This window comes from Pangasianodon hypophthalmus, chromosome 3, assembly GCF_027358585.1.
Source record: "Pangasianodon hypophthalmus isolate fPanHyp1 chromosome 3, fPanHyp1.pri, whole genome shotgun sequence".
Lineage (NCBI taxonomy): Eukaryota > Metazoa > Chordata > Actinopteri > Siluriformes > Pangasiidae > Pangasianodon > Pangasianodon hypophthalmus.
The window spans coordinates 13,259,511-13,271,902 of NC_069712.1; the positions used below are offsets into that span (position 1 = coordinate 13,259,511).

The window sequence follows — 12,392 nt, forward strand, 5'->3', positions numbered from 1 at the left end:
CTCGTTTCCTTCTTGTTCTACATTTTACTTTTTTAAGATTTGCAATGTGGGAATTAACTGAGTTCTGGGCTGGCATTCTGAGGTAATAATAATAATAATAATAATAATAATAATAATGACGATGATTATGATGACGTGTCATTGTGTATATTATTATTATTATTATTATTATTATTATTATTATTATCGAACAGGCAAGCACATTCGTCTTGTTTCCTAAGAATATATTTATGTGACATGTCAAAAAAAACAGCATTTCATAAACTACAGCGTCACTACAGATGTAACGTCATTTCCACTGAGGACATCTTTACAACTTCTCCTTATTTGCTAAGGGATGTTCAGTGTTTATGGCATGTAGTTGTTCTTTGTTCAAACGCAAACCTGCTGGACCCAAATACAATCCCTACAGCTGAGATGGAGGAAATAAAGGACATAAAGAGTAGATATGAGGTTTAATCTGCTAGTCAGAAGGAAAAAGCGGTTTGCTGTGAGCTGAAAGAGATGAGGACAGGAAAAGCTGTAGACTACACTATAAAGATCACAGCATTTAAACAAGTCACAAGACACACAAATGAAATGGTATATTTACATTTACGTATATTTATAACAACTGTATTAAAATTCATACATAAAACATAGCCTATCAACATTGATTTTATCACAATATTGTACAAGACCTCAGGCTTCAGGAGCTCACACTGTACAAGACCTTATGATTCAGGAGCTCACACTGTACAAGACCTTATGATTCAGGAGCTCACACTGTACAAGATCTCAGGATTCAGGAGCTCACACTGTACAAGACCTCAGGATTCAGGAGCTCACACTGTACAAGACCTCAGGATTCAGGAGCTCACACTGTACAAGACCTCACAATTCACGAGCTCACACTGTACAAGACCTCACAATTCACGAGCTCACACTGTACAAGATCTCAGGATTCAGGAGCTCACACTGTACAAGACCTCAGGCTTCAGGAGCTCACACTGTACAAGACCTCAGGCTTCAGGAGCTCACACTGTACAAGACCTCAGGCTTCAAGAGCTCACAATGTACAAGACCTCAGGATTCACGAGCTCACACTGTACAAGACCTCAGGATTCAGGAGCTCACACTGTACAAGACCTCACGATTCAGGAGCTCACACTGTACAAGACCTCAGGCTTCAGGAGCTCACACTGTACAAGACCTCACGATTCAGGAGCTCACACTGTACAAGACCTCAGGCTTCAGGAGCTCACACTGTACAAGACCTCAGGATTCAGGAGCTCACACTGTACAAGACCTCACGATTCAGGAGCTTACACTGTACAAGACCTTATGATTCAGGAGCTCACACTGTACAAGACCTCAGGATTCAGGAGCTTACACTGTACAAGACCTTATGATTCAGGAGCTCACACTGTACAAGACCTCAGGCTTCAGGAGCTCACACTGTACAAGACCTCACGATTCAGGAGCTCACACTGTACAAGACCTCAGGCTTCAGGAGCTCACACTGTACAAGACCTCACGATTCAGGAGCTCACACTGTACAAGACCTCAGGCTTCAGGAGCTCACACTGTACAAGACCTCAGGCTTCAGGAGCTCACACTGTACAAGACCTCACGATTCAGGAGCTCACACTGTACAAGACCTCACGATTCAGGAGCTCACACTGTACAAGACCTTATGATTCAGGAGCTCACACTGTACAAGACCTTATGATTCAGGAGCTCACACTGTACAAGACCTCAGGATCAGGAGCTCACACTGTACAAGACCTTATGATTCAGGAGCTCACACTGTACAAGACCTCAGGATTCAGGAGCTCACACTGTACAAGACCTCAGGCTTCAGGAGCTCACACTGTACAAGACCTCACGATTCACGAGCTCACACTGTACAAGACCTCAGGATTCAGGAGCTCACACTGTACAAGACCTCAGGATTCAGGAGCTCACACTGTACAAGACCTCAGGATCAGGAGCTCACACTGTACAAGACCTCAGGATTCAGGAGCTCACACTGTACAAGACCTCATGATTCAGGAGCTTACACTGTACAAGACCTCAGGATTCAGGAGCTCACACTGTAAAAGACCTCAGGATTCAGGAGCTCACACTGTAAAAGACCTCAGGATTCAGGAGCTCACACTGTACAAGACCTCACGATTCAGGAGCTTACACTGTATGAGTCCTCACGATTCAGGAGCTCACACTGTACAAGACCTCAGGCTTCAGGAGCTCACACTGTACAAGACCTCAGGCTTCAGGAGCTCACACTGTACAAGACCTTATGATTCAGGAGCTCACACTGTACAAGACCTCACGATTCAGGAGCTCACACTGTACAAGACCTCAGGATCAGGAGCTCACACTGTACAAGACCTTATGATTCAGGAGTTCACACTGTAAAAGACCTCAGGATTCAGGAGCTCACACTGTACAAGACCTCACGATTCAGGAGCTTACACTGTATGAGTCCTCATGACTCAGATGAACAAGACCTCACGTTTAGTTACAAAACAAAGACATTAAACACTAAAATAACCAGGACACCAGGGGGGTTCAAGGGTATGAAAATTAGCACTCTGTTTATTTATTTATGTGTTTATTATGTGATTAGCATGTGATTAAACTCTGAACGGAAGCACTTTACTAAAATGTGTGTTTATTTATATTTAGGCTACAATACAAACATTAGTCTCACTTAAAAAAAAAAACAGTATTAGAGCATTATTTTAAACATTTTTAATATTATTTAAGCAACATTATTATTTCCCTTGGGGAATCATGTGTGGATTCTCCTTGATTGGAATATAAACCTGCCGTGAATAAGTTTGGACACCCCTGCCTTGGAGTAAATGATCAAAAGAACAGAGCAGCCAGATGACCACATGCAGCGCATCTTTAATGACTGTACATCAGTCAGCTAGGAACTACTGGAAAATATTCGATTCCATGATTTTCCAAGGATAACGTGTTTATGAGCTCTGCATTGATTATGATACAAGCGTATGAGCAACTTTTCTGTCTTGGTCCTGCCTCTTTTCACTACTCTTAACAGTTTGAGGCACCTCTGAAACACTCCTGTATGCTAGCCTATATGCACTATAGTGTAGGCCAAAAGTTTGTAGACACCTGATCATAACACCCACATGTGCTTTTTGAACACCCCATTCCAGATTTCCAGTCCCCCATTTGCTAATAACTTCCACTCTTCTGGGAAGGCTTTCCACTAGATTTTGCCGCGTGGCTGTGGAGATTTGTGCTCATTCAGCCACAAGAGCATTAGTAAGGTCAGGCACTGATGTCAGGCGAGGAGGCCTGGGGTTCAGTCAGTGTTCCAGTTCATCGCAAAGGTCTTCAGTGGTTCGAACTCCACTCAAGTTGTTCCACACCAACCTTGGTAGAACGCATCTTCATTGACCTCGCTTTGTGCACAGGGGTGTTGTCATGCTGGAACATGTTTGGGCCCCTTAGTACCAGTGAAGGGAAATTGTAATGCATGCAAAGACATTCTATACGACTGTGTGCAAATCAGCAGCTTTATACACATTGCCCTTATGAGGTAGTCCATTCACTGTAATATTTATTGTAGTTTACATTTAGGATATGGATAGTTATAGTCCTGTAGATGGCGTGTGTGGTTTAAACGGGAAATTCCTTTTTGTTGCTAAAAAAAAAAAAGCTGATTCGAGGATGAGAGGCTCTTCCCGGATGCTGAGGTCACACACTCTCTTCATGCTAAACTTAATTCTCAGCATATTCTCACTCGGAGGCGGAGCTTCGGCCAAACTTGCAAGAAAAGTCCGAGAAGTCCGACGTTTCTTCATTTAACAGCCAAGACGCACAACAGGACAACCATGCGCTATAGTGGATTATTTTTATTACTCTGTTCGTACATTTCCGTTTGGGGTGAGTACAAAGATGGCAATGATCTGTTAATGTGTATTTAAAAACCTGTATAAGGGTGTGTGGTAGCTGTACGCCTTTATATGATGTTAGCTGGGTGTGGGTTGGGGTTTAGTAATCAGCCACACACTATGATTATAGATATGTAATATGTCTAACCTAACATAAGAAACAGAACAAAAAAGTAACATTTGAACCGGTTGTATAGAGATTTGTGGAACTGCGCATGCGCGTCTCCCCCATGTGCTGCGCTACGAGGTGGTCCGACTGCGGACAGGGCGAGTGAAGAGGAGCGCCGCTCAGCAAGAGGTGCCTTAATAACTACTGAAATAAACTTTTATTTACATGCTGTTTAATCACTAAGTAATAAACAGTTTAATTTCTGTGTGATTATTTTAAACATCAGACACTAAAATTGTGTATATATATATATATATATATATATATATATATATATATATATATATATATATATATATATATAAAACTTGAATGTCTTCTATGCCAATAGAAATATCCTACTGCAGTTGAATATGCCTTGGATATTGATGGGAAAACCTTCACAATATCTCTGGAAAAGAATAGGTGGGACAAACATTAAAAGCAAATATATAAATAATCAATAAAAATTTTGATGTAAAAAAAAACCCCCAAGGACTCAATTTTACATTTTACTAATGTGTTTTCACTGTAGGGAGTTTTTAGGGAAGAATTATTCTCTGACTTACTACACAGAAGATGGGATAAAAGAGACTACATATCCATCAAATGTAAGACAGTTCAAGATCTAATAAACCTTGCCTTTACTAGGCTATACGTATTTAATTGTACAGATGTGATTGATCTCTTTTGCCTTCTGTAGGACCACTGCTATTATCAGGGACATATTCGAAATGTAAATGACTCCTCAGTCAGTGTTGGCATGTGCTCAGGAATGCGGTAAGGAAAGCTTTGTTGTGTTGCCTGCAAACTTTCACTTGATTAAATGTGGTTATAAACATATGCAAAAGCTGAGGGTCCTTTATTTCAGTAAGCATAGTTTGATATTTTTTATGTATACGAGATAATATATATTAATAAAACAAAACAAAAAAGTTCTTACAAAAAAAAGCAACAGATTGACTGTTATTGTCTTATGAATAATGATAAATTTGAAGGAAAGATGTGAATCTGTTATAGAAGTTTAATAGATCCTAATGGTCACAAGATTGCATTGTATTTATTTTGGTGGACTTGATTGGCTTTCACTTTACCAGTCAGTGGTCTACAAATACACACTATATAAACATAATATCATTGCATATCATAAAGTATGCTTACAGATAATGCAGTTTGTATTCAGTCAATATATGAGGATAGTTCAGCTACTTCATTCTTCTTCTTTTATTGAACATATCTGGTGTTAATATTTTTCAGAGGGTTTTTGAGAGCAGAAAATCAGGTCTATCTGATTGAGCCACTGGAGGATTCTGTGAAAGGGGATCATGCAGTTTACAAACAAGAGCACTTGAGGACTAAGAGGGCAACTTATGGATATATCAATGATACCGTCTATGATTACGATGCCACGCCGAGACTTGCTGGGCTGCATAATAGTAGAAACAGGGTACTGAGAGTATAATTAATATTTTGTAATGCTTGTATTTGCTGAGTTTCTAATTCTGTATAGAAATTGCACTCCTAGGGGAAAAAAACATCAATTAAAAGTTCTTCAGGATTTTTTGGATAGTTAAGGGTTCTTAGCTTCTTAGCTACAACCCATTCTGCTAGGCAGACACTCTGTTGTAGCATTTTACACAAAGCCTTTAATGGTTCCTAAGTCAGGGTTCAATTTTTTTTCTAAGAGTGGACTTTTCTAATATAAACCTAAAATAATTTTCATGTCCCTAGAAAATCACAGTGCCCAAAGGAGGACGATACATTGAGATGGTTATAGTGGTTGATCATAAAGAGGTATGTTTTTTATGTGTGTATTGTTTGTAAAGCCTTGTCAGGACCTCTTTTTTTAGTACGTTGCCCTAATATATTATTACTAAAATGCTAAAATATATTACTAAAATATTTATTTATTTTAGTACAAGGAATATGGAAGTTTGAAGAATATAGAGACGAGAATGCTGGAAGTTGCTAATCACGTGAACAAGGTATTTCATCTTGTTACGTTACTTGTTCTTGGAATTGTAACGATATAAATACAAATGAATGTATTAGGAAATGTGTTACTGAATACATTCTTTTGTGACACTTTCTTTGCAGCTCTATCGTCCTCTGAATATCCGTGTTATGTTGGTGGGATTAGAGGTCTGGAATGGTCAAGATCAGATTGACGTGAGCAATGTGCCTGATCATACCCTGGACCGTTTTTTAAAGTGGCGTCAAACGGACCTCCTGCCAAGAAAGAAGCATGACAATGCACAATTTGTTACGTGAGTAATTTAAATTTAAAAAATCATTTGTTTAAAGCATGACATAGAGTAAACTTCGGAGCTACTGAGAATGAGTAAATATTATGCATATAATGAAGACCTTTTGCAGTGAGTGGTATTTGGATTGGAGCTTAAAATTTATCCATTTTATGTTGCATTTTATCATTTTATATTGCTTCTTCTTTTAAGTGCAGTTTTCAGCAAAACACTGGTTTAAAATGATTGCTACCCCACCTCATTTATATACCTAGATTTGTGCATGTGGACTGTCCCCTACAATGTATATACTATATTTTAGTGTTGGTTTTGAATTAGGTTCGGGGTAAACATTGTTGAAAGGTCCATCTATGGCCCCGTATGAACCTCCTGCCAGACACAATTGTTAGTACTTTGCCAACAATATTCACAAGAGCGCTGAGCGACCAGCCATTAACAATAGTAACAATAATCCACCACCACCAGATTTTACAAAAAGTCTGATGCTTTTCCTTGTATGCAGTCCCCTTTTTCCACCAAACAACCTGACAGTGTGCATGACCAAAAGTTTCTGTTTAGTCTCAGTTACCCACAGCACAACTGTCATTCCAATCATGCTTAAAGACATTTGGGAGCTGCTTTTTGTACATATTTTATAAAAATATTTTTGCTTATTCTCATGACAGGTGTTAATTTGTGTGATTGTGTCATGCTGTACTAACTGTAGCCTGGACAGTCTGAATATACTGTGCATATACTAATATACATTTTGCAGAATTACATCAGTTATATCTTATAACTTTTCCCCTTTGAATTGATGCAGTAAGGTGAATTTTGAAGGCTCGACTGTTGGCTTGGCTCCGCTAAATTCTATGTGCTTTCCATCATCTGGTGCTGTGAATGAGGTTTGCTTTACATAATCAACCTTCAGTGCTGGAATAAGAATTAATATTCAATAATTATTTTAGTTTTGATTCTTAAATTTTATGAATTTATTAAGATTTCTTAAATTTTATGAATTTATTAAGAGGCATCAGGTGCACCAACTGAAAGCACTATTCTTTCTTCAGGATCATAATGACAGTCCTCTTGGGATCGCCTCCACTATCGCACACGAAATGGGCCATAACTTGGGCATGTCACATGATACAGCAAATTGTGACTGTCCAAAAACTCAACCTGGCCAGAGCTGTGTCATGGGAGAGAGCATTGGGTAAGAATAAAAGTTTTTTTAGACACAGTTCACATGTATTGCAAGGCTTGGTTTTTGCTGTAATTTTCCTTTCTTCATCTTCCCGTAGACATCTGTTTCCTGAGCACTTCAGTAGTTGTAGCAAAATGGCTGTGGAGACATTTTTACAGAACTATGATGTCCGCTGCCTGCTAAATGCTCCAAAGGAGGATGATCTGTTTGGGGGTCCAGTATGTGGCAATTCCATTGTGGAAAAAGGCGAGGAATGTGACTGTGGAACTTTGCAGGTAAAATGTAATCATGTATGCAATCATATTGTAGCTTAGTCTATTTATAGCTCGGATATCATTATAGTTATTTTTATTTCTTAAAGAATTTCTGATCATTTTTAGGAATGTGAGAACACTTGCTGTAATGCCACCACCTGCCGACTAACAGAAGGCTCCCAGTGTGCACATGGGGAGTGCTGTGATCAGTGCAAGGTAATAACGACAAGTATTTATTTCACTACTGCCCAAGATTTAGGTGCTGATAGTCTTGAACTCTGCTAATGCATCTCATCTCAATTCCAAAAATTGTGTTTAGACCAGTCCAGCTGAACAACAATACCCAGAATGCTTGGCTGACAGACTTTAGGGCTGCATAGGCTTCATTTAGATAGATCCACCTAAGCAGTCAACTGATTTGTATCAGAAAAGGAAAATTGTGTGTGCATGTCAAAGTGACACATTTATGTATTTCCAAGGTACCTTGTTAGCATTAGGGTGCGCTCAGTAATGTTTAATGACTAAAATGTGCTACTGTTAATGGAATAAATATTTTGTTTCTATATTATTTAAAACAAAGTACACAAAGCTTCATTGTTTAAACTCATTGTACTTAATCCTGCCTCCAGCTGAAGCAAGCAGGAAGTCTGTGTAGACCCAGTGCTCATGACTGTGATCTGGAGGAATATTGCACAGGGAAATTAGCACACTGTCCCAAAGATGACTACAAGATGAATGGGCTTCCATGTAACTCCAACCAAGGCTACTGCTATAATGGCCAGTGTCCAACACACCAGGAGCACTGCAAGATGCTGTGGGGGCCAGGTATACTTTCTCCAGAGTGCTTCCCCCATATTTGATTTTGGATATTTGTAAATATGTAAATATTTTTTCATGTAAAATTAAACTAAATTATTTTTATTTGAATAAATTTAAAGCGGGAAGCTTTAATGCCTCATAGCTCCAGGGTCCGTGGTTTGATCCTGAGCTTGATCCTTAGGTTGCCATCTGTGTACATGTACTTCCTGTGTCTGTGTGGGTTTCCTCTGGGTTCTCTGGTTTCCTTCCACCTCCCAAAAACATGGCAGTAGATTCAGTGTGTGAATGTGTGTGTGCATGACCCCCTGCAATGGACTTCCCGATCCTAGTTTCCAGATCCATCACAACCCTGACCAGGATAAAGCAGTTACAGAAGGTGCATGAATGAATGAATATGTATTCATCTGTTCATTTAATATCTGTTCACTTTCTAGATGCTGATGTTGCTGATAATGTGTGCTTTGACGACTGTCAACGGTCCGGATTCAGCAGATGTCCCCAAGAGTAAGCTTGCTTTTGCTACTTGTATGTTGCATTACTTTTTGTATAATTATGTTTACTTCAGAATAACAATAATACTTTTTTTTCTATAGAAACAACAAATGTGGTAAAATATACTGCTCAGGTGGAAATGATTTTCCAATAACCAAAAAGAAAAGTGAAATAACTATTGGCCGGACGACATGCAAAGTGGCCATAGATGTCCTTGGCACAGAGGACATAGGGAAGGTGCCAACAGGTACCAAATGTGGGACAAACAAGGTCAGTGAATGAAATGTGTATTCAGTTTTTTAGCCTACTGTACTCATGTCTTCTATCTTTGGAAGTCTGATACCTTTTTTGTTAACAGGTGTGTTACTACAGCCGTTGCCAGGACATAGCCATCTATGGAACTGCTAACTGCTCTGCAAAATGCAATAATCATGGAGTATGTATACAGATACAATATTTCTGATTCTGTTATGTGTTTCAAATGAACAGAAACTAAGAGGGATTGCTGTACACAAAAAGTTAATGGTCGAATTGAGGTTTTCATTATAGTGAATCAGATTGGAATTTTTAAAGGTTTTTTAAAGAATAGGAGTAGATGCCCTTTTAACCTGACCTTTATTCCATTGTATGGGATATTTAGTTGGCATTTCCCAGCTGATGTGGAGATTTTCACAATGTGTGATTGTGCTATTTTAATCACAGGAGTGTAACCATGAGAAGCAGTGCCACTGTGATCCAGGCTGGGCTCCCCCCTACTGTGACATGAAGCTCTACGACGTTTCAAGCTGTATGTCAATTGTTTTTTTTTAATGCACAATCAAACTATTCAGGTTATCTATTTCTAATGTTTATATGAATGTTTGAATAGTGGGCTGATGTTGCCATGTCATATCTCTGTGATTTTGTCTAGCAGGGCAAGATGTGGTCATTGGTGTGACTACTGTCATAGGCATCCTGCTGCTGATTACTATAATTATTGGAGGCTTGATGTATTCTAAAAAACAAAAGATATTCAGCAAGAAAAGGTTAGAACGAGTTGTTATTAAATTATGTTATTAAATTATTAATTGTGGTTGCATAATCAGCTGTCATATTTCTTGTGTAAAACAACTTAAAAGTTTTTGTTTGTGTGTGTGTGTGTTTTTTTTTTTCTTCATCCACAAGCTCCTTTGCAGATATGAACGTCTACCCAGGTCAGTGCAACCCAGCATTTCAGCCAGTCAGTGCAAAGAACAGCCCCAAATGTGGACCCCCTCGTATCAGCCAGCCCACCTTTCTTGAATCATCTGTAAGACAGGCCTGCACACCTCTAGTTACTCCCATTACACCTAGCAGAGCCCCACCACAGGTTAGATTATTTATCATTTTTAACCTGTGCATACATTCATACTGATTATACCAGAATACTGATGATTGCTTACATTTTACCTGCAGCCTCCAATGGTAGCAGAACCAACCAGGATGGAACAGGTGATTAATTCATTGTAATTATGTAAGGAAAGATTCAGTAAAACAAACAAATAAACAACAAACAAACAAACAGAAACCAACAGGTTTTTACTAGTTGTAGTCAAACAGCCAGCACTTTCTTGGTGTTCATTGTTTGCTTCTTTAGTTTTGTATCAGAACTACGAGGAGTATGTGGCTAACAGGTAATTGAAATCTGTCTCACTCCTTTACATTAATGTGCACATTGGCCATAAATACATGTGCACAGTGAATTTTTACAGACTACAGAAAGTTATGCTATGTCCTACACCACACTGGCAAGTCTGGGTGACATTACTGATCAACTAGATTTGAACAAGTGTATAGGCATAAATTTACTAAAAACATTTTGGCTGAGAGAGACATCGATTACTTGTTAGCAGCATTAGCCTCATGGCAATAATACAACTTATGACAATGACTATATTTATAGCTAATTGTGTCAATTTGATCTTTGACCTGTTTCACCTTTACACTATTGTTTATCTATATTCACATTTCTTTTATGATTCACATTTTAGGTTTTGAAGACTTCAGGTCCACGTCCTGTTGTTCCTAACAACATTAGTTTCAGTCAGGTATGGATCAAAATAAGCATGTATGGTGTATTGATATTATAATGCTACATTTTAAGAATCACATTTAAAGGACATGGGTTACTTCTAATTGTTAGATTTTTTGAGAGTTTATAAAAAAAAGAGTTTTAATATCTTCCTTTGAATCTAGGAAAAGCCTTTGCCTCCTGCATCTAAACCACTACCTCCATCAAAACCTTTACCTCCACTGATTACCAAGCCTGTAAGTCTTTATATTCCACTTGTTATTGAATATAATCCTATTTTGAAGTGTTTGTCATTATTTTTTTCTCTTACATCCTATTGATTTTGCTTTATACTGTACATTAGACAATCATTTCCTGAGGGTTCTGCTTTGTTAACTTTTATAGGTGAATAAACCAAAACTCCCTCCAGTGCCTCCTGTGAAACCATCAGGTACAAACCCCACATGGAATCCCCCTCAGGTGAGTTTTTTTAACACAAAAGATTAAACTGATTATTCAGGATTGACCGTATTACTGAATCAGATGGCTGAGTCTTTTACTGTTTTTGCACATCAGGCAGCTGCAGTACCAAAGGTTCCTCTCAAACCTCCTCCAAAGTTCAGATGATGGGAAGCAGAGTGACTTTCTCTGAATCACCGAGAGCTTCAGGAGAAGCTTTATGAGCAATCTTAATGCCTCTACAAGGGACACAGCTGTGAAGATTATTCAGCCTTTTGTGTGCACTTTGGCAGGGAGAAACAGGATGGGCTTCTAAATGGTGGGAAAATATCCCACAAAGAACTGAACATTTTAAGCCTTTTGGGATGTCCTCCCTTTTTCCTTGATGTCCTACTTGATGTAGTTGCTTGAATAATGATCTATTATGGTACATCTTTATGTACTTGATTTGTTTTTAATGATTTTAATTATTAGCAGAATCTTCTGTTATATACAGCAGGGAGTATATGCAAAAACAGTTCAAGTTGTCGCACTGTAATTTAAAATGATTTGTCATGTACAATAATAATCATCTTACTTACAATGGTCCTTTAAGACTGCATCATAGTTTGTGCTGTTTTAGTTGTTTTGTTTTGTTTTTTTCCTCAGACATGTTGGTATTAATACAATTTTGGCTTGTTAACAATTCTCAGCTGGTCTGAGAGCCTGAAGACTTTTAGTTTCTAGAGCTTTTTTTTTTAATTAAAAGCTAAGAGCTTTTTAAGAGCTATTTAATTAATTAAACATTATTGATGGTTTTAAGAACAAATAAATGATTATGATTGTTTTCATAA

General features: G+C 38.3%; 1 protein-coding gene across 2 annotated transcripts; it reads left to right on the forward strand.

The window, feature by feature from the left end:
• The first annotated feature begins 3,747 nt into the window (after positions 1 to 3,747).
• Positions 3,748 to 12,392, forward strand: adam8a (ADAM metallopeptidase domain 8a). 2 transcript variants are annotated; one of them, XM_026941541.3, is made up of 25 exons: positions 3,748 to 3,903; positions 4,109 to 4,209; positions 4,412 to 4,485; positions 4,595 to 4,670; positions 4,763 to 4,839; positions 5,317 to 5,506; positions 5,791 to 5,853; positions 5,976 to 6,044; positions 6,157 to 6,326; positions 7,126 to 7,207; positions 7,373 to 7,515; positions 7,604 to 7,781; positions 7,887 to 7,976; positions 8,390 to 8,585; positions 9,014 to 9,083; positions 9,173 to 9,341; positions 9,430 to 9,507; positions 9,774 to 9,858; positions 9,982 to 10,096; positions 10,236 to 10,419; positions 10,506 to 10,541; positions 11,081 to 11,137; positions 11,286 to 11,357; positions 11,506 to 11,580; positions 11,677 to 12,392. In XM_026941541.3, the coding sequence occupies exons 1-25, from the start codon at positions 3,852 to 3,854 to the stop codon at positions 11,725 to 11,727; spliced, it is 2,553 nt and encodes an 850-aa protein (XP_026797342.3). In that variant the 5' UTR covers positions 3,748 to 3,851; the 3' UTR covers positions 11,728 to 12,392. The 2 variants fall into 2 exon arrangements, with proteins under 2 accessions (XP_026797342.3, XP_026797348.3); XM_026941547.3 differs by having other exon boundaries at positions 3,749 to 3,903; positions 9,985 to 10,096.